At 41.6% G+C, this 25,008-nt stretch overlaps 1 protein-coding gene across 1 annotated transcript in view; it reads left to right on the top strand.

The window, feature by feature from the left end:
* Positions 1-24,149, top strand: part of CPLX4 (complexin 4) — a 34,197-nt gene extending 10,048 nt beyond the window's left edge. The window contains exon 3 of the mRNA XM_005303850.5: positions 19,901-24,149. Within this exon, the coding sequence (XP_005303907.1) occupies positions 19,901-20,128 (228 nt within the window). The 3' untranslated portion in view covers positions 20,129-24,149. The remainder of the gene's footprint in view (positions 1-19,900) is intronic.
* The last annotated feature ends 859 nt before the right edge of the window (positions 24,150-25,008 follow it).

The raw sequence follows: 25,008 nt of genomic DNA, 5'->3' as shown, positions 1-25,008 counted from the left end.
AGGGTTTATCTGAGATGATGGCCCTATTAAATGTTGAGAAGTCTCCATGCAACTTTGTTCTCTATATTAACTAAGCAGCAATAATGAAATTAACAATCAACAGGGAGTTCAACACATTCAAAATGCCCTCAACTAACAAATTATTAATCCGCCAAGGTACTTCATTCATAATTGCTCGGGGTTACTATCACAGAGGCTATGTAACAGCAGGGAATAAAGAGTCAACCATGGGCCCATCAGCAACCACCCTATTAAGGCCCAACTTAAAGAAAAGTTAAGAAAAAAATCTTCCCATGAGCTGTCAGCTCTTGTAATTTTAACTTTGCCAAAGCACGGATTTGGGAATGGATTTTTCTGGGAGGAAAAAATAAGTCTATGGCATCTTCTTTCCTGTGCAAAAAGAATGTGCTAACTACTGAAATGGGTAAGGAAAATGTAGGATGTCAGCAATAAATCTAACACAGTTGAGCCCCTCTTATATTAACCCCTCTTATCCGAATGCTTCTGTTATCCTAATTTAGATTACGTTCTTCTGTGAGCATCACTTACCTGGAAAAACTCCCACTTTTATTAACACTTCCATTTACCAGAATAAATTCCATGACCTCAGTTTTATTTGGATAAATAGGGTTTTTACTGTAATAGCATAACCATTGCTGAAGGCTACCAATAGAGATGGTCAGAAAACCCAGGAAAATAATGTCACACTTTAAAAAAAAAAAAGTTCAATTTTGCATGATTTCAAATGGATTCATTTTCTGGTTTTCATGGATTATTCACAATATTTTTACCAACATTTTATAAAAATGTCTTATTTAATAAAAACAGTGTATTCTTTGGGGGGGGAAAGGGAGGGAGTCCATTTTCTATAATGTCTTAAAAACAATTTTGATAAAATTTGTCTAAAATATAGATTAAAGTCGTAGCAAGTTTCACCAAAAAAACAGAAAAAAAATCTGTCAATTTTTTCTCAAAAATGTTTGTAAAAAGGCCATTATTTCATTAAAATCTTTTTGTGTGGAAAAATTTCCATCAGCTTTAGCTATCAGTATGAGACTTCTTGCCATGAGTTTTGCTCTTGCTTATTTGAGCACAATAAGAAGGATTTAACCTGATCAGAGTTGATAAAAATACTGAAGTCACTTGGTGTCCCTTCTTTGCTTTGATCTGGAAGGTGATGGAGAAAAATAAACATACTGGAAGAGTTAGAAAAGGGTTTTTTTAGCAGATTTTTTTGGGGGGTGTTTTTTGTTGCCTAAACTTATCTGATTTAAAAACAATTTTGAAATTTAGTGAGAATCGTGGCAGTGGAGTTCAATATAAATGTATGCCTTGTTTATGTATTGTTCGGGTTACCCCAATATATCAATGAGGTACAACAAGAAGTTTCTTGTTCTGGCAGAGGTGCATTTTGATATGCTTCCTAAAATGGCTCTGTGGTTCCTTGGCTAAAATGCCAAATGTTGTTGTTATTGTTGTTATTAATTATTTGAATTGTGGTAGCACCTTGGAGACCCAGTTATTGTCCAAGATCCTATTGCAGGGAGCTGGTTGGAAATTTTTTGACAATTTTTTTCATCAAAACTTGCCAATTCATCAAAAGTGGAACAGGGACACATATCCAGACTTGAAAAGAGTCAATTTTTTTTATTGTAAAAAAAAAAAAAAAAAATTGGTTTTGACATTTTTTGACACAACTTTTCATTTCAATGTTTAAGATAACTAGCCTGAAAAAATATTTTTAAAAGTCTAAATCTAAACAAGACATTTCAAAATTATTGAAACAAAATGTTTCAACTAATCCAAAACAAAAACATTATTCATTAATATTTTTTTAGATTTGGGTATTTTGTTCTGATTCAAAACAGGAAAAATTTAAGTCTTAAAAATATTCATAGGACAGGAAAACTACTTCCAACCACAACTCTACTATTGTGCTTGGTGCAGTCCATACACCAAACAAAAGGACAGTCCCTACCCAAAAGAGCTTCCAATCTAAAAATTTTAGCCACCTTTATAACCCTTTCTAAAGTGGCATTCAACTCTTCAATGCATCAGGTACTTCCTTTATCACCATATACGTAAACTACTATTTGCCTGTTTTCTGTGAAGGTAAGGCACAAGATAAGCAGCACCCTATCACTTTCCCTGGTTGGTAAAATTCGGAATAAGAGACCTGCACAGGTCTTGTGAGTTTATTTGCATGAATGTTTGTTTTTATAGCTAAAAGTCAGGAAGCAGAACTTGTATTAAAAATTTTTCACCAACTAAAGTTTTCCCATTAAGTATACTGTAGTAATGTTCATTGTGCAACAAAATAAAGGCCTTTTTCGTGGAGATTCTTCACCCACTGTTAAGAAGTCTCCAGTTTCATGCTACAGGACTATGATTGAGCCCCAAAGTGCTGTTCAAACATGGTGACATTTTTCAAACTAATCTTTCATTTTGGTCTGAAAAATGGACCACCACTGGTAGCTGTCTGACTCCCTCTAACAACTCTCTGGTATTCCATGCTGATATAAATCACAGGAATCGACCAGCAAAACTAAACTTGTCATGCAGATTTCTTAAAACAATTCCAGTTTTCCATTGCATGTCAATAATTTTCCTGTACATGAACGTTGATTGCTTTAGGAGGCCTATCACCCACCTCTGTACTTTTAACCACTGTTACTTGCAATCCTAAGAGAACCTTCTGCAATAATCTGGCTTAATGTGAGTAGGTAAGCTGTCTTGTTTAAGAAATTTACTGTTGCCACTTCTCAGTCTCCCTGAAGAATATTATAACATTCATTAAACCATCACACAGCCACAAATTTGTCAAGGCCTTTGTTGGAGCTTAAGCAGTCTCTGGAGGGCAGCCTGTATGTCTTCATTTGCTTTCTTTCCCAGGGGAGGTGCTTTTTGGTAGGTCTTCTGTGTGCCACTGTCTCCACCCTGACTCTGTATTTAATGGCACTAATGAGGTTGGAGGGAGTTTTACTGTATAGTGGGGGGAAAAAATCAAAATAATTCCCTAAAGCATACATGAGCACAAAGCATTTTAAGAAAGTTGCAATCTGTGGGCTCGACAGTTACCCAGTGCTGTGTATGGGATTTTGGAGAGTCCTGCATCATTCATATATCTCCAGTGGTCTGCTAGAAAAATAAATAAAACCCGACTGGTGTACCATCACACTGTCTCAGAGAAACAGCACCCTGACTATTGAAATAGCCTCTTTGAGAGCCTTCCCAAGGCAAAAATATTGTAAGGAAGTTTACATACACTTCACACGGCCAGCTTCATCTAATATTTTAATGTCATTCAAAAGCTCTTCTGTTTTTTGCATGAAAACCTGAGACTGCTGGTGTATGAATTAAATGGAGAATTTAAAAACACGTTCCCTAACCTATAGCTGAACTATATTTTACACATCTATTTCCTACAAAAAACATAACTTAGTACTAACATAGTTACAGCCACCTCTGCCCAGTGGTTTAAAGAATTCCCTTCCAAAACATCAAAAATGTTTAAAACAAACAAACTAAACAAAACAAAGCTGGGAACCTAACCACAAAGTAGTTAAACTGATCTATCAGTTAGAAAACAAAACCACATTGCTTCAGAAAATGATTATAAACACACACATGTATTTAAAAAGCAAGTATAAATCTGTGTATTGTATGTAGTGTAGTTAGTCTATTACTAACTTTTAGCCATTAAAGGCCCTCTGGTGACCTTTTCATAACATTACATCATTCTTACTTTAAAGCATAACCAAATGTTGGTATCTAAAACTCACCAGCTTTAAAAGCAAATAGCCCTGTTAAAAAAAATCAAACTTGCAGCTTCAAAAAATTATGCCATCTTTCTTTATATGACTTGGCAAACCTTGTTCATTACCAGATGTAAAACCATTTTTTTTTTAGTGATCCAATCTATCATTTAAAATATATACCCTTCTCCATAACTGAAAACTTGCTGACTGACTTTAATTGCTCAGTGACATCAATGAAAACTGCTGCTATCAAATGTGGTAGGATTATTTTTAAATGACACTGTGTAAAAATGTAATTGGCCTTCTTTGTTTGTCACCTTCTCCCTTTCAACTCTTCATTATTAAATAATACATCTGTGAACTATTAGAAAGCTAAAACAATTTTATATTAGCCCTTAGACTGGGATATTCAAAGGATCCTAAACCTAAAATCACAGCCTAAGAGTCTGAATGGACACACTTTTTCTTTTGCAGTTGAAAGTTATCTCACTTGTGGCTTTTCATTGGATTTCTCCATTGTAATAACAGCACTAACACTTCTTAGGTCTTAGATTAATAGTTTCCAGGGTCAGAAGGGACCATTGTAATCATCTAGTCTGACCTCTTACATAACACAGGCCATAGAACTTCCCAAAAGTAATTCCGAGAGCAGATCTTCTAGAAAAATATCTAATCTTGATTTAAAAATTTCCAGGGATGTAGAATCCACCATGGCATTGGTAAATTGTTCCAATGGTTAATAATGCTCGCTGTTAAAAATATGCACCTCATTTCTAGTCTGAATTTGTCTACCTTCAACTTCGAGACATTGGATTGTTATACCCTTCTCTGCTGAGGAGCCCCTTATCAAATATTTGTTCCCCATGTAAGTACTTGTAAACTGTGACCAAGTCACACGCTAACTTCTTTTGTTAAACTAAATAGATTGAGCTCCTTTGAGGCTATCACTATAAGGCAGGTTTTCAAATCTTTTCATCATTTTTGTGGCTCTTCTCTGAACCCTCTCCAATTTATCAGAATCCTTCTTGAATTGTGGACACCCGAACTAGACACAGTACTCCAGCAACGGTTGTACCAGTGCCAAATTCAAGGTAAAATAAACATCTTTACTACTCAAGATTCCCGTTTTTGCTTCCAAGGATCACATTAGTCCTTTTGGCCAAAATGTCGCACTGGGAGCTCATCTTCAGCTGATTATCCACTGCCACCCCCCAAAAATGTTCAGAGTTGCTGTTTCTCAGGATAGAGTCCCTCGTCCTGTAAGTATCATGGCCTACATTATTTGCTCCTAGATGTACACATTTAGTCATCTTTAAAACACACATTGTTTGCTGGAACCCAACTTACCAAGCTATGCAGACTGCTCTGTATCAGTGATCTGTCATCTTCATTATTTACCACTCCCCCAATTTTTTGTTATCTGCGAACTTTATCAGAGATGATTTTATATTTTATTCCAGGTCAGTGATAAAAATGTGCAATAGTGTGGGACCAAGAACCGATCGCCGTTGGACCCCACTAGAAACACACCACTTGATGATGATTCCCCATTTACATTACATTTTGAGACCTTAGCTAGTTTTTAATCCAGTTAATATATGTCCTATTAATTTTATATGCTAGTTTTTCAATTAAAATGTGCAGTACCAGATCAAATGCCTTATAGAAGCCTAAGTATATTACATCAACACTATTACCTTTATCAACCAAACTTGTAATCTCATCAAAAAAGGTATCTAGTTAAAGTTTGAAATGATCTGTTTTCCCTAAGACCATGTTGATAGGTATTAATTATATTACCCTCCTTTAGTTCTTTATTAATTGAGTCCCATATTAGCTGCTCCATTATCTTGCCTGGGATCAATGTCAGATTGACAGGGCCGTCTCCAGCATTTTTGCCACCCCAAGCAAAAAAAAAAAAAAAAAAAAAAAAAAAGTCGCGATTGGCGGTGGCAGTTCGGCGGCAGGTCCTTCGCTCCTAGAGGGAGTGAAGGACCTGCCGCCCCTGAATTGCCGCATGTGCCGCCCCTTGCCGCCAAAGTCTTGGAAACAAATGGTTACATGTCAAATAAAATTATAATACACGTTCTATAGCCTAGACTTAATTAACCAGATACTTTCCTGTCTAATGAAGTTTAGCTCCCCAAAGTCTTTGCAGTGTTTTCAAGCCAGGTTGGCTGTGACCTTCCTTTCATAAGGCCGAACACATTGACAGTTCATCTCCTCAGTGAAGGATCCCAGAGGTACCTCAGTACTCCTGGTTCTACCCCAAAAATCCATTGTCTTTACCTGTAAACAACATGCCCCCCAGCTGTTTTTGTTTTTTCCTGCAGGCTGCCTCTCATGTGAATTCATAATCTCTTCATTTGCATCAGGCTCAGTAAGACACTGAGAGACATTGACTACACAATGACCAGCCAGAGAGATGAGGGACTACTACCCCCTCCCTGAACAGAACCCGGGTATCACCTTCTGGTGACCTGTCAGCTCACATAATTTAAGGACATATTTTTCAGTATGGATGCATAACTCCTTAAATGTTATCTGTACATATGATGACTAGTAAGCTATTGGGTCTTGGTAGACACCTTGCATGCCACCCTTTAGTGAACTATTATATAGATTCCTGATCCAGGGGATCCCTGTAAACCTCTATGTATGTACCCTTTATTCCTTCTGCCAGTTTGCACCACCAGTTTGCATATGTAACTCAGGCTGATCATACAGCTTTATTTCCTACACATTATAGATAGGTGCATAAGGAGCTGGTCATCCTGTTCTCTAGTGTGATTTGGTGTTCTGTAGCAGACACCAATTACGACCCCATCTTGTGCATTGTCTGTCAGGATGTTAATCCGTAAGCATTCAAGATGATTTACTTTGAGTTATCAGGGACATAAAGCAGGCAATGCTATTTTGGACAAAAAGGGCCACGTCCCTTCCCCTTTTGCCACTTGATCCTTCCTAAATAGAGATGCTCCCCAGGTTACGCAAGACTCGACTTACGCAAATTCGCACTTACGGAAAAAGTTCCATAAGCCAGAAATAGGATTTTCAAGTTGCGGAAATTTTTGCGTAATGTACAGGTATACGTTTCCAACTTACGCAAAATTCGAGTTACACCAGGCTTTCCGGAACGGAACGATTGCTTAAGTCTGGGGGTGTCTGTAGGTTAGAACCATTGATTTTAATATTCCAAAAGTGTAAATCATCCCACTAGGTTTCAGTAATACCAACTAGATCAAATTTATGCTCAAATGAACAAATGTTCAAATGAACAAATACAGTTCTTGTTTGTTACCAGGCTCCTAGCACTGGCGTAGTCAAAGAATTTCTTTTTTTCATGCCCCCGGGGGGTGAGGAGGATGACAGAGGGTCTCCACACACTGCACCTGCCTGCAAGCACCGCCCCCACAGTTCCCATTGGCCGGGAACTGCGGCCAATGGGAGCTGTGGGAGCAGTGCTTGCAGGCAGGGGCAGTGCTCAGAGCCCCCTTCTCCTCTCCTCCTGCCCCCCCGGGACATGCCTGCTGCTTCCATGAGCAGCGCAGGGCCAGGGCAAGCAGGGAGCCTGCCTTAGCTCCACTGTGCCGCTGACCAGAAGCCGCCCAAAGTAAGCACCGCCCGGCCGGAGCCTGCACCCCTCACCTCCTCCTGCAGCCAAACTCCCTCTCAGAGACCGCACCCCCCTGCCCCAGCCCTCAGCCCCCTCCTGCACCCAAACTCCTTCCCAGAGCTTGTACCCTGCACTCCCTCCTATATCCCAATCCTCTGCCCCAGGCTCAGCCCGGAGCCACCTCCTACACTCTGAACCCCTCAGCCCCAGCCCAGAGCCTGCACCCCCTCCTGAACCCCCTCCCAGACCCAAACTCCCTCCCAGAGTCTGCACCCCCTCCTGCACTCCATCCCCTGCTCCAGCCCTGAAACCGCTCCTGTACCCAAACTTCGTCCCACAGCTTGCACCCTGCTCCTCCTCCTGCACCCCAACCCCTGCCCCCGGCTCAGCCCGGAGCCACCTCCCACACTCCAAACCCCTTGGCCCCAGCCCAGAGCCCGCACCCCCTCCCGCAACCCAACACCCTGCCCCAGCCCGGTGAAAGTCAGTGAGGGTGGGGGAGAGTGAGAGAGGGAGGGAGGGGGGATGGAGTGAGCAGGGCAGGGCCTCAGAGAAGGGGCGGAGGCAGGGATGGGGCCTTGGAGAAGAGGCGGGGCAGGGCCATGGGGCAAAGGTGTTTGGGTTTGTGTGATTAGACAGCTGGCAACCCTAGTAATGCTTAAGCCCTGATGCTGCAGTAATCTCTAAACAGGTGGTCTCCTCTCCCCAAACACACACACACACACACCTCTGTCCAAAATCCCAGTAAGCCCAATGGATTTCTCCAGTGCTCATTGTAGGATTCTGGCCTCATTTTTCATTCAGTCCCCTCTAATCAAACTTCCAATGACAAGTAAGGGCAGAAACTCTGAGTCAGCAAAACAGTTAAGCACGTGCTTTGCTGAATTGGGTCCTAACTAGATAAGTGTTGCAAGATTCACCATTTTGGATCTGTGCGTCTATATGATCTGTTATTTTCTTGGTTGTAACCCAGCTTTCCTCCCTCTGATCATAGAAAATATATATATAAATTATACATTGAAAAAAACAAAGAATTAGATTCAAATTATCTCCCCCACAAAAGCATACCCCTTCATTATCCTTCTAAAGCACTGCATAATACTCTCAAAAAGGTAATACGGCAGCCCAAACTGCATTAACCAGTTGGAATCGTTGGCCTGAATCTAAATAACAGGCTATTGAACTGAAAGGCATAAATTTTAACAATATCAAAAAGTATCCTAAGGTGTAAATAAAATAATGAACATCAAGATTAAAAAGGGCCCCCACATCAGTGCAAAACCTAAAGCTCCATGCTATTTGGACCAGATTTATAGGAGAAAACAGTTCCTTAATGAACCTTAATCCTATTAACAGAATTGTCAGCTTAGGTTTGTCATTGAAAAGATGTTTTCATCCATGAGAGGTATTATTTGTTGACAACTTTCGCCTCTCCACAGTAGTCAGCATATCACCTATTTCCAAGGTAAGATCTGTCTCTACTGCATGTTTTTAATACAGTGAACTGGATTCAGCTTAATAATTGATTTTTTTACCCAACACTGGGCTTGGTCTCAGTTGAGTATTTCTTACCCACATACATAGTCCCATTCAAGTCTCAAGTTTGTAGGATTAGGCCTCAAAAAGAAGGTGAAAATAGGAGATACCTCATGAGTTGCATTTTAAAAGCTCATCATTTGAGGAAAGTTCCTGTTATCCTAACTTAGGTTATGATCTCCAAAATTGTGTACTAAATAGTGTCTCTTTTCAAACATCATCATAATGGGACTGTTAGGCTAGTTTGAGCAATTGATATAAATATACATCTAACCTGAGATATTTGATCAGCCAAGGTAATTCCAAAACCAACCATGACATGCCAGTAACAATGGGAACTTATTTTAAAGACGATCAACAATGAAACCAAAATTAGGTCTACTATTGTTTCTAATGTATTCAGAGAGCCTTTTTTTTTTTTTTTTTTTTTTTTTTTAAAGAAAGAGGTTGAATGAGAAGTTGCTGCTTGTTACTTGCATTAGAAAGTTAGGCCTTGTGTCTCTTGGTTTTCTTCGAAGGCTTCCTGGATGACTGGAGAGCTGTGAGGATGATGTTATTAGAGAAAGCATGCAAGGTGGAACCTTGATAATGTGTGAGGGGAAGTGATTCTTATTCAGACTGTTTAAAATGTTGTTGTTTGACACCTCAATGGACTGAATAAGAGTTTGAAGAAAAGCTCTTTGAGTAAAAAAATCTATAGCTTCCCACTTCAATTGAAGGATGAGAAAGTTCCAGATTTATATGTCTGGCTCCTCTAAGAAAGATTTTCAGCAAAATTGAGAAGATGGGACTTGGCAATCCTAATATTTATAAGGTAAAACAACAAAATCAAAGCACCAGGCATAATGAGACCCCAGTTCTGATTGGGAGGTTCCGGGTGCTGAGATATAAATAAACCTCTACCTCGATATAATGCTGTCCTCGGGAGCCAAAAAATCTTACCGCGTTACAGGTGAAACCGCGTTATATCGAACTTGCTTTGATCCGCTGGAGTGCGCAGTCCCGCCCCCCCCGGAGCACTGTTTTACCGCATTATATCCGAATTCGAGTTATATCAGGTTGCGTTATATTGGGGTAGAGGTGTATTTAATAATAATGATGAGGCACTTTGGGACTGCATGCACAAAGGAGCCAAGAAACTTGGAGGTGATTGTCCCTCTCTGCACAGAAAAAGAAAGCATAACGGTAAGGGAACTCATCAGTAGTCAGCAAAGAATTCTCTGTGAGATAGGGGAAGAGCACAGCTCTCTGCCTTAAACATTGCATTTGGGGACTTGATTCATCACTACCTAACTTCAGTGTTATGCTAGTGTAATAGTGGAAGAACAATGTGGATTCAATACCTTGACTGCAGATATGCTGCTGTGTGCTGCCCACTGTGATTTGTCTAGAAAAATAGATTGAAAATTCAAAGACATTGGTGAAACTAACATCTTCATTTTAAATTATACCAAATCTGATTCTAAAAAATATTTTTGCATCTCTGAATTTGACACCTGAGATGTCAATTCTCAATGTTATGCTCCAGTATTTGATTTATAGCTGTTAGTTAGACAGAGATGGTATTGCCTTATTATTTTTAATTAAGGCACAGCCAGGGATAGAATCCAGCATACTGAGTCCTGTGCTAGATCAAGAGATATCCATAGTTTTTCTTCTGTTGGACTTCTGTATCAGATAGGGTTTGTTTTTAAATGTAGGCCTGGACTGTGTTCTGCTTTACCCCAGTGTAAATCAAACTAACACTATTATCTTTTTGTCATAGTAGTGCCTAGTGGCTCAACTGAGATCCCATTGCACTGAGCTGCACTGTACAGACATATTGTAAGAGACCATCTCTGCCCTGCAAAGTTCTCAGTCTAAACAGATGAGTGGGAAAGGATAATGGAGATGAGACAACTTGCCCAAGATTAGTGGCAGAGATGGGAATAGAGCCCGGATGTCCTGAGTCCCAATCCAGTGCCTTATTCACTGGCATCTCTAGCACTACCAACCACAAAAGTCTTCATGAAGTCTGGATTTACACTGTTGTAACTGGCATCAAAATCTGGTGTGGAGTCGTCATCATCATCATCATTCCTTATCCACTGGTGCCCTGTTCTTCTTCTCTCCCCGGGAGTATAATCTACCCTCTGAAAAGTAAATTGGTTTATTTTCACCTTCGACAGTGCTTTTCCTTGGCTCCCACCTGTGTTGTGCTATTGAATGCCCAATAATGAGACCATGGAGTGGAATTTTTAGCTCTGATTTTTTGTGTTTATCTCTTGCACATTTAAAGCCCAGACTGGCATATTCAAATCAGTAACTGTACATCTCACGACTCGTGCTCAGATCGTTCGGAGGTGGCTAGAAAATCTGCTTTCTTGTTGCCTTACCCTCCTTCCCCCAAAAAAGGGCGGGGGGAGATGACATCTCTCTAGCTGTACATGAATGGCTTATAGCTTCTTTAAAAAGAAGGTCTGAGGTGGCAGTGAGGAACCAGGTGGAAAAATTGTAGGAAAAATTAGATCTGGGTAAAATGTCAGAATGAAATGGTCAAGGGAGAGGGAAAGAATTGTGGGACTTTGTCAGTTTCTTGAATTTTTGTCATGAATATTTTTAGAAGTGAAACATAAATCCCCCCACCCCCAGCTTTTATGTAAGACTTTGCAAAATATCATTCTAAACACCATCTGGACTGCAGCTGAAATGTACAGTATAATCTAATCTCCGCACTTTCACTGTCCATTGACGTTGCTTTGGCAGATTCCTGGTTGCTGGGTATGAAGAGTCTCTTAGTCATTGCCACTTGAAGGAAAAGGTTTACAGATATCATTAAGCATCTTCCATATAACAGGCTCATTATAAAATGATGCACTTACATTCTCTTTGTTTTTAAGTTAAAAAAGGAATACATTTTCCTCTTACAATGCATGAAGAACAAAAGAAACATCATTAATTACATGCAGCCTCATAATCCCTAAAAAACCTTTTTGTTTTTTTGGAGCCAGACTATCACTGACTCAGTTTAATAACTGCACTATTCTGAAATAAGTGATTTGCTAAACGTTATGCTGCATGCTACATAATCTCTTTCTGCCTCATAGATAGTGTCAAAGCACAAAGGGAAACTTTCCTGAGGAGGAGAATTTGGAACACTGAGTTTTCAGAGAACTGTCTATACAAAACATATACTGGACTCCCTTGTAGGGCCAAATCCTCTCTCTTCAGACCTAATAGAACAGATATAGCTCCACTGTAGAAAGAGGAGTAAGATTTGGGGATTCCATGCAGGCTTCACACACCAGTTGTGCGCCATGGAGCTCTGCAGGGGTGGGAGGTGAGATCTTTCTCCACTGCAAAGGGAGTTTGTGGGAAGAAGGGCTAGTGGATCTATAAATCTGCCAGGCATTCTTCTCCACAAAAAGGTGGGAGTACACTGCGCACAGTGTAACTGAAACCCTGAGGCTACAGCAGTGCCTGGGGGTGCAGAATTGCTTCCCCTTGGCAATCCCAGCACACAGCCATGGCCCTAATGAAGTCAGATTTTGCATGCAACTTTCATTGTAGGTGCAGATTCACTCTAATTGGAATTGCCAGCTGCCCATTGCAAAGCACTGAAACAACACTGAATTCTGTTCAGTTTCACCGTATCCAAGTACCACTGTACGTTAGGCACAGGCAAATCACATGACAGAATGATCAACCTAAATGTAGTCTGTTGCTTACTGATATTGAGGAGATCGTTTGGCTCCCCTATGGATTAGTCTGTGATCTTTCATCCCTTTGGCTTTGATTTTAAATAGAGTTGATCAGACTGAATGGTTAGACTACATGATTGCTAATTACACTGATGTATAAGGTCCATAATCAGGGCTCTGGCTTAGAGCAGATGCTGCTTTAAAGGAAGTAGGCTAACGCAAAACCGTGGCTAATGTTCTCTATGCTCTCAGAAGTGCAAGTCCTCAAGTGAGTGTTGAAAAGCACTTGCAGAGTCATGTAGAAAGTAGTGTGTGATTCATCAGTAGACCACAAGCCTTCAAGTAACATTATGCTTTCCTCAGTTAAAATAATATTGAAATCTGTGCTTTCCTCACCAGTGAAAACAATGTTTCCACCTATCTATCTTAGGATTTTATACTGGTACCTATTCATAGTGTCTGAGCACTTTCCATGTAAAATCATTAAAAAGAATTCGCTGGCTGGGATTGGTGGGTTTTGGTATAAATGTATTACAAAGGATATTTTTATTTTTTTCAGCAGGCTCTAAGGCCAAGACTTTCAAAACAGGGTGCTAAAGTTGGCCACCTAATTCTTTATATAGGCACCTGAATGATTGAACTGATTTTTTTAAGTATTGGGCACCAGCTAGCTCCCACTGAAAAAATTTGTTTTCGAATAGAAATAATAAGGGATTTGTTCTATCAGGCTTACGCAAATCAGTAGAATCCAGATATCTAAACTAAATTTCCATTAAACAATCAAAGTAGGAAAACTGGAGCTCTGAGAAGCTGCCTCGAAAGGAAGGTTGAGGTTTATATTCTTCTTAGTGTACCATTGGTAGTCTATTCCCTACTGGAATTCTTAGCAAGATTAAGAGACACTGGGCCAAATACAGATTTGGTGTAAGCAGTTGCAATTCCCCTGACTTCACTAGAATTGTACTTGCTTGCATCACTTCTAAATTTGGCCCACTATAGTCAGAGACTAGTTAAATCCAAAAAATTGCCTCCTGAAACCAGACTTCAAACACTTCAGTTCAACCCCATCATTGCCTATGTAGAGGTAGGCCGAGTGAGTACTGTATACACATGTGCAGGTAAGGATTTAATATACAGTAATTCATTATGTAGTAGTATTAGTGCATTTATTGCTACAATTCTGAAGGTTGGGAAATCTATGGCTGACGAGTTAATGTGAGTTTGCCTAATTTGTAGGGTAACTTTTGTCATCTGAAGTCTGCCCTCATCCACCTATACTACTGGTTGGGAAGAACCTCAAGAAGAGAAACTCCTTTTGTAGCAAAAGTTTCCTTATTAACACATTGTTAACTCTATAAAGAATATTCATTATAATATTGTTGCTGTCTTCAACAGATCTAGTGGTAGCAAATCATATTCCTGTTGTTTCTTGCAAGCAGCCACGAGATAGCATGTTGATTTTATTTGCATCATATTAACTCTGGTGTTGCCCAGGCTGTTTTAACAGCATATGGAAAAAAATCAGGTTTGAGGTAAACAAAGCTGTCAAATATATTGTCACACGAAAAACTGTAACAGTAAATAATGCTTAAGCAGTTGGGTAAGCCAATCTGAGCTCCCTTGCTATAGAACCGAGACTGAATGTCCACTGCACATGTGCATTCTTTCATTCATTCTTACATTGATTCATTCAGATACCGGAACCCTCTCACTCGCTGAAACACCTCCTGCTGACTGCATTACTGCTTATTCACATTGGGCCTTAGCCACTGTCATGCTTCATTTTGGAGATATAATGAGGCATTAATGCTTATCTTTGATGTGTGAACTGTGTCAAAATATCCTGCTCTTATGAATGCTGGACCCATCAGAATTCACCATAAAATTTGAACAAAATGGCCATTGTTTGAAAAATTGACATAGTCCCATTGGCAGGGCTTTTCAGTGGGCAAGCAGGAAACAAGCGTGTATAGTATTTGCTGCATTTTGTTCCCTTTAATTGCTTAACTAGTTCCTTCCCTTGCCTCTCGTTTGCATTCTCAGCCTCATGCCCAACTTCCACCCTCTCTTTTGTTGTCTAAGTCCTCCCATTACCCCACTTAACGATGCTGCAGCCAGTGCTCTGATTATGCACAATACAGTCCCTCACTGTCAGCATGTCATAGACCGGGGCGGGCAAACTTTTTGGCCTGAGGGCCGCATCAGGTTTCAGAAATTGTATGGAGGGCCGGTTAGGGGCAAACAGGCAGGCATGGCCCGGCCCCTGCCCTCTATCTGACGCTCCCTGTCCCCTGACCGCCCCCGGACCCCCGCCCCTAACTGCCCTCTACCACCCCATCCAACCCCCCCTTCCTTCCTGACTGCCCGCCCAGGACCCCTGCCCCATCCAACCACCCCTTCTTCCTGACCACCCATAACTTCCCCGCGCCGCGACTGCCTCCCACTGCCCCATCCAACACCCCTTTTCTTCCTGACAGCCCCCCCGGGACCCCTGCCCCATCCACACACACCCCACTCCCTGGCCGCCCCCAGAACCCCCACCCCTGACTATCTCCCGTCGCCCCATCCAACCCCCCATCTCCTTCCTGACTGCCCCCCTGGGACCCCTACCCCATCCAACCACCCCTTCTCCCTGACTGCCCCTGGAACCTCTGTCCCCATTCAACCCCCCTGTTCCCTGCCCTCTGATCGCCCTAACCCCTATCCACACCCCCGACCACTCCCCTGCCCTCTATCCAACCCCTCTGTCCCCTTACCACACTGCCTGGAGCACCAGTGGCTGATGGCGCGGCTGCACCATGACAAGCAGCCGTGCTGCCCGGCTGGAGCCAGCCACGCACCGTGCAGCACAGAGCACTGGGTCAGGCTGGACTCTGCAGCTGAACTGCCCCAGGAGCTCGCTGCCCAGAGCATTGCGCCGGTGGTAGAGTGAGCTGAGGCTGCGGGGGAGGGGCCGGGGCCTAGCCTCCCGGGCTAGGCGCTCAGGGGCTGCGGAGAACGGTCCCGCGGGCCGGATGTGGCCCACAGGCAGTAGTTTGCCCACCTCTGTCATAGACAGACGCGGACTGGAGACCTAAATATAGTTTGTTTTGTATATTTGGTTTAAAGAAGATGGAGAAGAATTTGTCCAATTATTTATCCTATATAGGATCTAATACCACACTTATCACTGTAGTACGTGAGCGCCTTCTCATGCCGACACACTTTTTTGAGGAGCCTTTGGTGGAAGAAGTTTTGTTCTTAAGGCTTGTTTACCCATGGAGTAGTTCCTGACTAACTCCATGTGTGGACATTCTTATTCCGGCATAAGAGTACCGTGTTCCTGTTTAACAAATGCTTAAACTCCACGTGTAGACAATCCCTAAGATTCCTTATTGGCCACCAGATTCCTTGTGTTATGAGAAGGAGTAAATAAAATTTCCTTATTTACTTTCTCCACACCTTTCATGATTTTATAGACCTCTATCATATCCCCCCTTAGTCGTCTCTTTTCTAAGCAGAAAAGTCCAAGTCTTATTAGTCTCTCCTCATACAGAAGCCATTCCATACCCCTCATAATTTTTGTTGCCCTTTTCTGAACCTTTTCCAATTGCAGTATTTCTTTTTTGAGATGGGTGACCACATCTGCATGCAGTATTCAAGATGTGAGCATACCATGGATTTGTATAGAGGCAATATGATATTTTCTGTCTTATTATCTATCCCTTTCTTAATGATGCCCAACATTCTGTTTGCTTTTTTGACTGCCGCAGCACATTGAGTGGATGTTTCCAGAGAACTATCCACAATGACTCCAAGAGCTCTTTCTTGAGTGGTAACAGCTAATTTAGACTCCATCATTTTATATGTGTAGTTGGGATTATGTTTTCCAATGTGCATTACTTTGCATTTATCAACACTGAATTTCATCTGCCATTTTGTTGCCCAGTCACCCAGTTTTGAGAGATCCTTTTGTAGCTCTTCGTAGTCTGCCTGGAACGATCTTGAGTAGTTTTGTATCATCTGCAAATTTTGCCACTTCACCGTTTACCCCTTTTTCCAGATCATTTATGAATATGTTGAATAGGACTGGTCCCAGAGTATAGACCCCTGAGGGACACCATTATTTACCTCGCTCCATTCTGAAAATGGACCATTTATTCCTACCCTTTGTTTCCTGTCTTTTAACCAGTCACCAATCCATGAGAGGATCTTCCCTCTTATCCCATGACAGCTTACTTTGCTTAAGAGCCTTTGGTGAGGGACCTTGTCAAAAGCTTTCTGAAAATCTAAGTACACTATATCCACTGGATCCCTCTTGTCCACATGCTTGTTGATCCCCTCAAAGAATTCCAGTAGATTGGTGAGGCATGATTTTCCTTTACAAAAACCATGTTGACTCTTCCCAAATAAATTATGTTAATCTATGTGTCTGACAATTGTGTTCTTTATTATAGTTTCAACCAGTTTTCCCGGTACTGAAGTCAAGCTTACTGGCCTGTAATTACCGGGGTCACCTCTGGAGCCCTTTTTAAAAATTGAAATCACATTACCTCCAGTCATTTGATACAGAAGCTGATTTAAATGATAGGTTACAAACTACAGTTAGTAGTTCTGCAATTTCACATTTGAGTTCCTTCAGAACTCTTGGGTGAATACCATCTGGTCCTGGTGACTTACTACTGTTTAGTTTATCAGTTTGTTCCAAAACCTTCTCTAATGACACCTCAATCTGGGGCAGTTCCTCAGATTTGTCACCTAAAAAGAATGGCTCAGGTTTGGGAATCTCCCTCACATCCTCAACCGTGAAGACTGATGCAAAGAATTCATTTAATTTCTCCACAATGGCCTTATCGTCCTTGAGTTCTCCTTTAGCATCTTGATTATCCAGTGGCATCTGATGTACTTTAAAAAATGTTGCTATTACTTTTTGAGTCTTTAGCTAGCTGTTCTTCAAATTCTTTTTTGGCCTTCCTAATCATATTTTTACACTTCATTTGCCAGAGTTTATGCTCCTTTCTATTTTCCTCACTAGGATTTAAATTCCACTTTTTAAAGGATGCCTTTTTGTCTCTCACTGCTTCTTTTACTTTGTTGTTGAGCCACAGTGGCACTTTTTTGGTTCTATTACTATGTTTTTTAATTTGGGGTATACATTTAAGTTGCGCCTCTATTATGGTATCTTTAAAATGTTTCCGTGCAGCTTACAGGAATTTTACTTTTGGCGCTGTACCTTTTAATTTCTGTTTAACTAACCACTTTTTTGTGTGTAGTTCCCCTTTCTGAAATTAAATGCTACAGTGTTGGGCCACTGTAGTGTTTTCCCTGCCACAGGAATGTTAAATTTAATTATATTATGGCCACTATTACCAAGCGGTCCAGCTATAGTCACCTCTTGGACCAGATCCTGTGCTCCACTTAGGACTAAATCAAGAATTGCCTCTCCTCTTGTGGGTTCCAGGACCAGCTGCTCCAAGAAGCAGTCATTTAAAGTGTCAAGAAACTTTATCTCTGCATCCCATCCTGAGGTGACATGTACCCAGTCAATATGGGGATAGTTGAAATCCCCCATTATTATTATTGAGTTTTTTATTTTTATAGCCTCTTTAATCTCCCTGAGCATTTCCCAGTCACTATCACCATCCTGGTCAGGTGGTCAGTAATATATCCCTACTGCTATATTCTTCTTATTTGAGCATGGAATTACTATCCACAGAGATTCCATGATACAGTTTGGTTCAGTCAAGGTTTTTTGCTTCATTTGATTCTATGCTTTCTTTCACATATAGTGCCACTCCCCCACCAGCATGATCTGTTCTGTTCTTCTGATATATTTTGTACCCTGGTATTACTTTGTCCCACTGATAATCCTCATTCCACCAAGTTTCTGGGATGACTATTATATCAATATCCTCATTTAATATGAGGCACTCTAGTTCACCCATCTTATTATTTAGACTTCTAGCATTGGCATATAAGCACTTAAAAAACTTGTCACTTTTTAGCTGGCTGCCATTACATGATGTAACTGAATGAGACTTTTTTTCATTGGACTGTTTTTCAACAGATCCTACCTGTATTTTATCGTCTTCCATCCTCTCATTCTTATTAGGACACAGGGAATCTCCATTTATAGATACTCCCCTAAGGGGTGTCTCTGTCTAAACCACATGTTCCTCCGCACCTGTCAGCTTTCCCTTAGAAAAGGGATTGCATGGGAACTGCAGATATCGTTTACAGCTTGGAAAGAAACAGATCAGAAAGAGTGACTTACTGAGTTTCTAATTTGGGGGTAGGGATGTGGCAGCCCAGCATAATGTTACAATGGCCAAATTCTAAAAGAGCAATCCCCATCCTCGGCACAACCACCACCACCATTCCTTTGATCGGAGGCCTTTTCCGACGGTCCGAGGAAATACCAATCTATTTTTTCCAGCTTTCACTTGCACTGTGCAAACTGCCACACTGGCTTTGTTTTCAGGATCTAATAGATATTTTGCAAGCGTTGCAACAAAAAAAGGACAGCACAATTTCTCTAAAGCGAATGACTTCTGGACCACCTGCACAATAGACTTCTTAGCCTAGAAAATATTTAAAAATATAGCTTCATGTCATCTGTAAGTCACAGCTGAAAGAATAAGCTTCCAGAAGTGAGTTATGCTGCAGGTTAGCTATGGGAGTTGCACCAGGTTGATTTTGATGATGTTATTGATATAGATAGATCACACGCACAGGGTACCAACTTGTCACCTCCATTAATAGTGATGGCCAAGATTTTCGAAAGTGTCAAGTGATTCTGAGTGCATCAATTTTTGATTGTGTTATTTGAGACACTTTACAGGGATCTATTTTCAGAGGGCACGTGCTCAACATTTTCTGAAAATCAGGCCTCTTTATGGTTTCCCGGGCTGGACACCAAAATTTACTTGTTGTGTCTAAAAATTTTGACTGAAGTGCCCATGGGTTGCTTCTAGTCCACTGAAGTCAATGGAATGACTCCCATTGACTTCAACAGGCGATAGGTTACGTTAATTTTTTTACATTTTAAATAAATATATATTTTTTAAATTAATGGAGATATCCTATCTCCTAGAACTGGAAGGGACCTTGAAAGGTCATCAAGCCCAGCCCCCTGCCTTCACTAGCAGGACCAAGTACTGATTTTTGCCCCAGATCCCTAAGTGGCCCCCTCAAGGATTGAACTCACAAGTCTGGGTTTAGCAGGCCAATGTTCAAACCACTGAGCTATCCGTCCCCCCAGGTTAGGTTCTATATTAGCAAAGGCAGTATGCTGTCATAATGGAATGTACTATATTTGTTTTTCCTCACAGAGTGAAATGGATGAGAACCAGATACAAATGGCTGGTGATGATGTGGATTTACCAGAAGACCTCCAGAAAATGGTGGCAGAGGATCAAGTAGAAGAAGAAGACAAGGAGTCTATCCTTGGACAGTTACAGAACATTCAGAATATGGATATAGACACTATTAAAGAAAAAGCTCAAGCCACTTTCACTGAAATAAAGCAAGCAGCCGAACAGAAATGTTGTGTCATGTGAAAGAGAAATCAGAGCTTGAGAGTTTTTGCGAATCATGTGAATTTAATATTGTATCATGGGAGTTGCTGGACGGTACAAGCAAAATTGATGGCATGCCATATAGTTCCAAAGCAATATGTGTACATATGAGAGAGAGAGACTTCTAAACCTCCAGATTTAAATCAATGTAGGCAATGTACCTGCTTAAATAGCACTAATCTAGAGCTGGTCAGCATTTTTCAAACAAAGTTTTTCCATGGAAAAATGGCATTTTCAAAAACAACATTTTTCATGAAAAATCGTCAAATTATTTTTTGCAAAAAGTGCTGCCTTTTTTCCAAAAAATGTATTGAAAACATCAAAAAGCTTATAAGAATGGTTTTTAATTTTTTAACCAGAAATTGGGTCTTTGGTAAATGAAAAATGTCTATAACCACTGTGATATTGTTTTCAGAAAAAATAAATCATGGAAAAAATGTTACAAATGAAAATTGGGTCATTTTCAAACTCTTCAAAACAAAAATAATGTTGAAATTTTGACACATTTTGCAAACTAGATTTCCCTTTTTTGACCACCTCTATGCTAAACATAAAAAAAAATCTTGAAATTTATAACAATGCATCATAGGACAAATGCTTTATGGATTTAGAACTTGCAGGAAATGCTGCACAATCACACAGCTCTGAGTGAATATAGTGATTTTTGTGGTAAGTCAAAGATAGGTGGCTAGCACTAGAGCCAGGAATAACGAATAACGCAAACTTCCTCCAATTACTTTAACTGCTCCTCAATCCTGGACTACAACACAAACTTACTATTACAGTAGTGGGTCTCTCCTGGATTGCCATTGGTTCCGAATGCTGTGGGTTTCTGATGTTGACAAATATCCAGCATAGGCTAAACGGAGATTATTAAATGAAATGAATTTGGTTCTTATTCTACAGGTGAAAGATGCAAAGTATGATCATTATCAGATCCCCAGAAGTGACAGGTAAGTATTTTAACTCATGGTGTCACCTTATACTCCTGCAATCATCTTTGTTGTGCATCTTATACTGTATACACGTGTCCTGTGTTAGCATTTAATCTGATTGAAGTCTGGGATTTGCACAACTTGAATAGTAGCTTTGTTTCTTTTTCAGCTGTCGATTTTTTCTCTCTACTATTTCTCATGCTTTTCTGTAACTAAGTTACAGTTATTAGACACGGTAGAATATATTTTTACTTCTCTTGAAATGTGCTACTTATAAATCTCAGAACAAAGAACCAGTGAGATCAGGAAAGAAGAACCAATGCAATTGTTAGACACGAGTATTTATCTTACCTGCAGTTTTGCAGGTACACCTCTACCCCCCATAGAACGCTGTCCTCGGGAGCCAAAAAATCTTACTGCGTTATAGGTGAAACCGCGTTCTATCGAACTTGCTTTGATCCGCCGGATCACGCAGCCCCGCCCCCCCGGAGCACTGCTTTACCGTGTTATATCCGAATTCGTGTTATATCGGGGTAGAGGCGTATTTACAGTGGGCTAAATCCTAAATTCCTTACTCAAAACAAGTTTATGATCAGCTACACCCGTGTCAATTCTGAATAATTCCACTGACTTGCTTCTGATTTACACTAATGTAATAGCAGAATCTGGCCCTTAGGTTTTAGTCTTGACTCAAGCAAAACTTTCATCAATGTCAACCAGAGACTTGCCTGAGTGAAGCCGAAGTAAATGCCAAGAGCCTGATTTCTCCTTTCACTTGCCCTGATATAAAGTGGGAGTGACCGAAGCATAAATGGGGAGAATTAGGTCCTGAATAAGGACTTTGGGATTCGGTCCTGTAATCAGGTGAACACGAAGATATGATTAATCATAATTTGATTGGTTTAGCCCTTTTCATCCCAGAAGTTTTCAAAGCACAAAGGTACAGTATGCAACGACCAGCTTCCAGCTGAGACAAGCTTGGCACAGCCTCTACTGGCTTTGTTACAGGGAGGCATAATTTTGGATCACTTGCTAGAACTGCTGCCTGTGGACCACGAGGTTAGTTAGTCCTCTTCAGTGACTGGCAGACTTGAGGCATTTATTTTTTCTAAAAGAGCCTATAATAAGTGACATTAAATTAGGGACTATGAGATAACTCGTCGATAGCTAGTGCAAAGCATAGTCTTGTGGTTAAGGCAGTGAACTGGGACTCAAGATCAGATTCAGTGCCTGGTTCTGTCACAGACTTCCTGTGTGCCCTTAGGCAAATCATGTACTCTTTCGGGGCTGGAGTTCTCCACCTGTAACACAGGGATAACAACACTTCTCTGTTGTAAGAATACACTTATTAATGCTCACAGGGCTGGCTCTAGGTTTTTTGCTGCCCCCCCCCCCCCGCCAGCCCTGGGCTCGCTCACTCCCCCCCTCCCCCTCAACTGCACCCTCCTGCCGCCCCAGCCCTGGGTCACTGGTAGCTCGCTCCCAGGGCGGGTCATTCAGCAGGAATTTTGAATGTGCACAGAACACAGACAGGATTGGTTCCCATATGGTTACAGAACTGCAGTAAAGTGGAACAATTTTCAGCTTGTGTGATTGAAGGCTATCTGGATGCATATTGTAAGACTGTCCTACATAAATGAGGAAAAGTTGAGGTGCCTTTATTATTCTTTTGTTCCATTCTTTGTTTCTATGGGGAATTTGCCAATGCAATATCACTGTCTTCCTTTTAAACAAATAAAACTAAAACTAACAAAAAAAGCAATGGCTGTTGAAAATAGCAATTCATAGAATCATAGAATCATAGAATATCAGAGTTGGAAGGGACCTCAAGAGGTCATCTAGTCCAACCCCCTGCTCAAAGCAGGACCAATTCCCAGCTAAATCATCCCAGCCAGGGCTTTGTCAAGCCGGGCCTTAAAAACCTCCAAGGAAGGAGACTCCACCACCTCCCTAGGTAACGCATTCCAGTGTTTCACCACCCTCCTAGTGAAATAGTTTTTCCTGATATCCAACCTGGACCTCCCCCACCGCAACTTGAGACCATTGCTCCTTGTTCTGTCATCTGCCACCACTGAGAACAGCCGAGCTCCATCCTCTTTGGAACCCCCCTTCAGGTAGTTGAAGGCTGCTATCAAATCCCCCCTCATTCTTCTCTTCTGGAGACTAAACAATCCCAGTTCTCTCAGCCTCTCCTCATAAGTCATGTGCTCCAGACCCCTAATCATTTTTGTTGCCCTCCGCTGGACTCTTTCCAATTTTTCCACATCCTTCTTGTAGTGTGGGGCCCAAAACTGGACACAGTATTCCAGATGAGGCCTCACCAATGTCGAATAAAGGGGAACGATCACGTTCCTCGATCTGCTGGCAATGCCCCTACTTATACAGCCCAAAATGCCGTTAGCCTTCTTGGCAACAAGAGCACACTGTTGACTCATATCCAGCTTCTCATCCACTGTGACCCCTAGGTCCTTTTCAGCAGAACTGCTACCTAGCCATTCGGTCCCTAGTCTGTAGCAGTGCATGGGATTCTTCCGTCCTAAGTGCAGGACTCTGCACTTGTCCTTGTTGAACCTCATCAGGTTTTTTTCTGCCCAATCCTCTAATTTGTCTAGGTCCCTCTGTATCCGATCCCTACCCTCTAGTGTATCTACCACGCCTCCTAGTTTAGTGTCATCTGCAAACTTGCTGAGAGTGCAGTCCACACCATCCTCCAGATCATTAATAAAGATATTAAACAAAACCGGCCCCAGGACCGACCCTTGGGGCACTCCACTTGAAACCGGCTGCCAACTAGACATGGAGCCATTGATCACTACCCGTTGAGCCCGACGATCTAGCCAGCTTTCTATCCACCTTACAGTCCATTCATCCAGCCCATACTTCTTTAATTTGGTGACAAGAATACTGTGGGAGACAGTATCAAAAGCTTTGCTAAAGTCAAGAAATAACACATCCACTGCTTTCCCCTCATCCACAGAGCCAGTTATCTCATCATAGAAGGCAATTAGGTTAGTCAGGCACGACTTCCCCTTCGTGAATCCATGCTGACTGTTCCTGATCACTTTCCTTTCCTCTAAATGTTTCATAATTGATTCCTTGAGGAATTCCAGTCCTAATAACCACTGGGAAGCATTTCTTGCTCCATTTATTTTACTTTTTCTACAGCAAGTTACAGTGGATCAGTATATGTGATTTGGGAGAAATGAAGTAACAGCTGCCCAAACTGAGCTTGAGCACTCCTGAATTTTGAGGGTGTTCAAAACTGGAAGGCAGGTGCTAGATTCCCTTTCTGAATATTAGCTAAATCTGGAAAAGAAAAGTCAATTTCTGCTTCCCTGGCTCAGAAGTGTAAATCCTCCTACGTGCCTGGTACTGTATTTAAAGCTGCCCAGGTCCTAGTAGAGCCTCCCCTCCCTTATTTTTCATTTTAAATTCTAGTGGGATCCATGTACCTCCCTTGCTAAGCTTCAGATAGAGAGGTGCACTGTCCATTTAGTCCATCCAATTCTTTCTTTAGGGGAGAGCCCAGGACTGGGGTGGCAGAAGGTGCAGGTGGGGGCCAGAGCTGGGGTGGCAAGGGGTGCGGATGTGGGGGGGGGGAGAGAAGAGCCCAGGGCTGGGGTGGCAGGAGATGCGGGTGGGGGGAGAGCCCAGGTGGGGGCCAGAGCAGGGGCAGCAGGCGGTGTGGGCAGGGGAGAGTCCAGGGCTAGAGCAACACGGGTGTGCGGGGGGAGCCCAGGGCTGGGCTGGGGGCAGCAAAAAACCTAGAGCTGGCTTTGTCCCTACCATTCACAGCAAGCTGCAGCATGAGGTTTCAGTTCCACACTCCTTCCCCTCCCTTTCCTGTTAATTGCGGCCAAGGGAATGCTGGGAAATGTAGTTCTTTCCCTGCTCCAGGGCTGGCTCTATAGGCAGGGAGCTAACCAA

This window comes from Chrysemys picta, chromosome 6 (assembly GCF_011386835.1).
Source record: "Chrysemys picta bellii isolate R12L10 chromosome 6, ASM1138683v2, whole genome shotgun sequence".
NCBI lineage: Eukaryota > Metazoa > Chordata > Testudines > Emydidae > Chrysemys > Chrysemys picta.
This window is presented reverse-complemented; position numbering and strand designations above follow the sequence as displayed.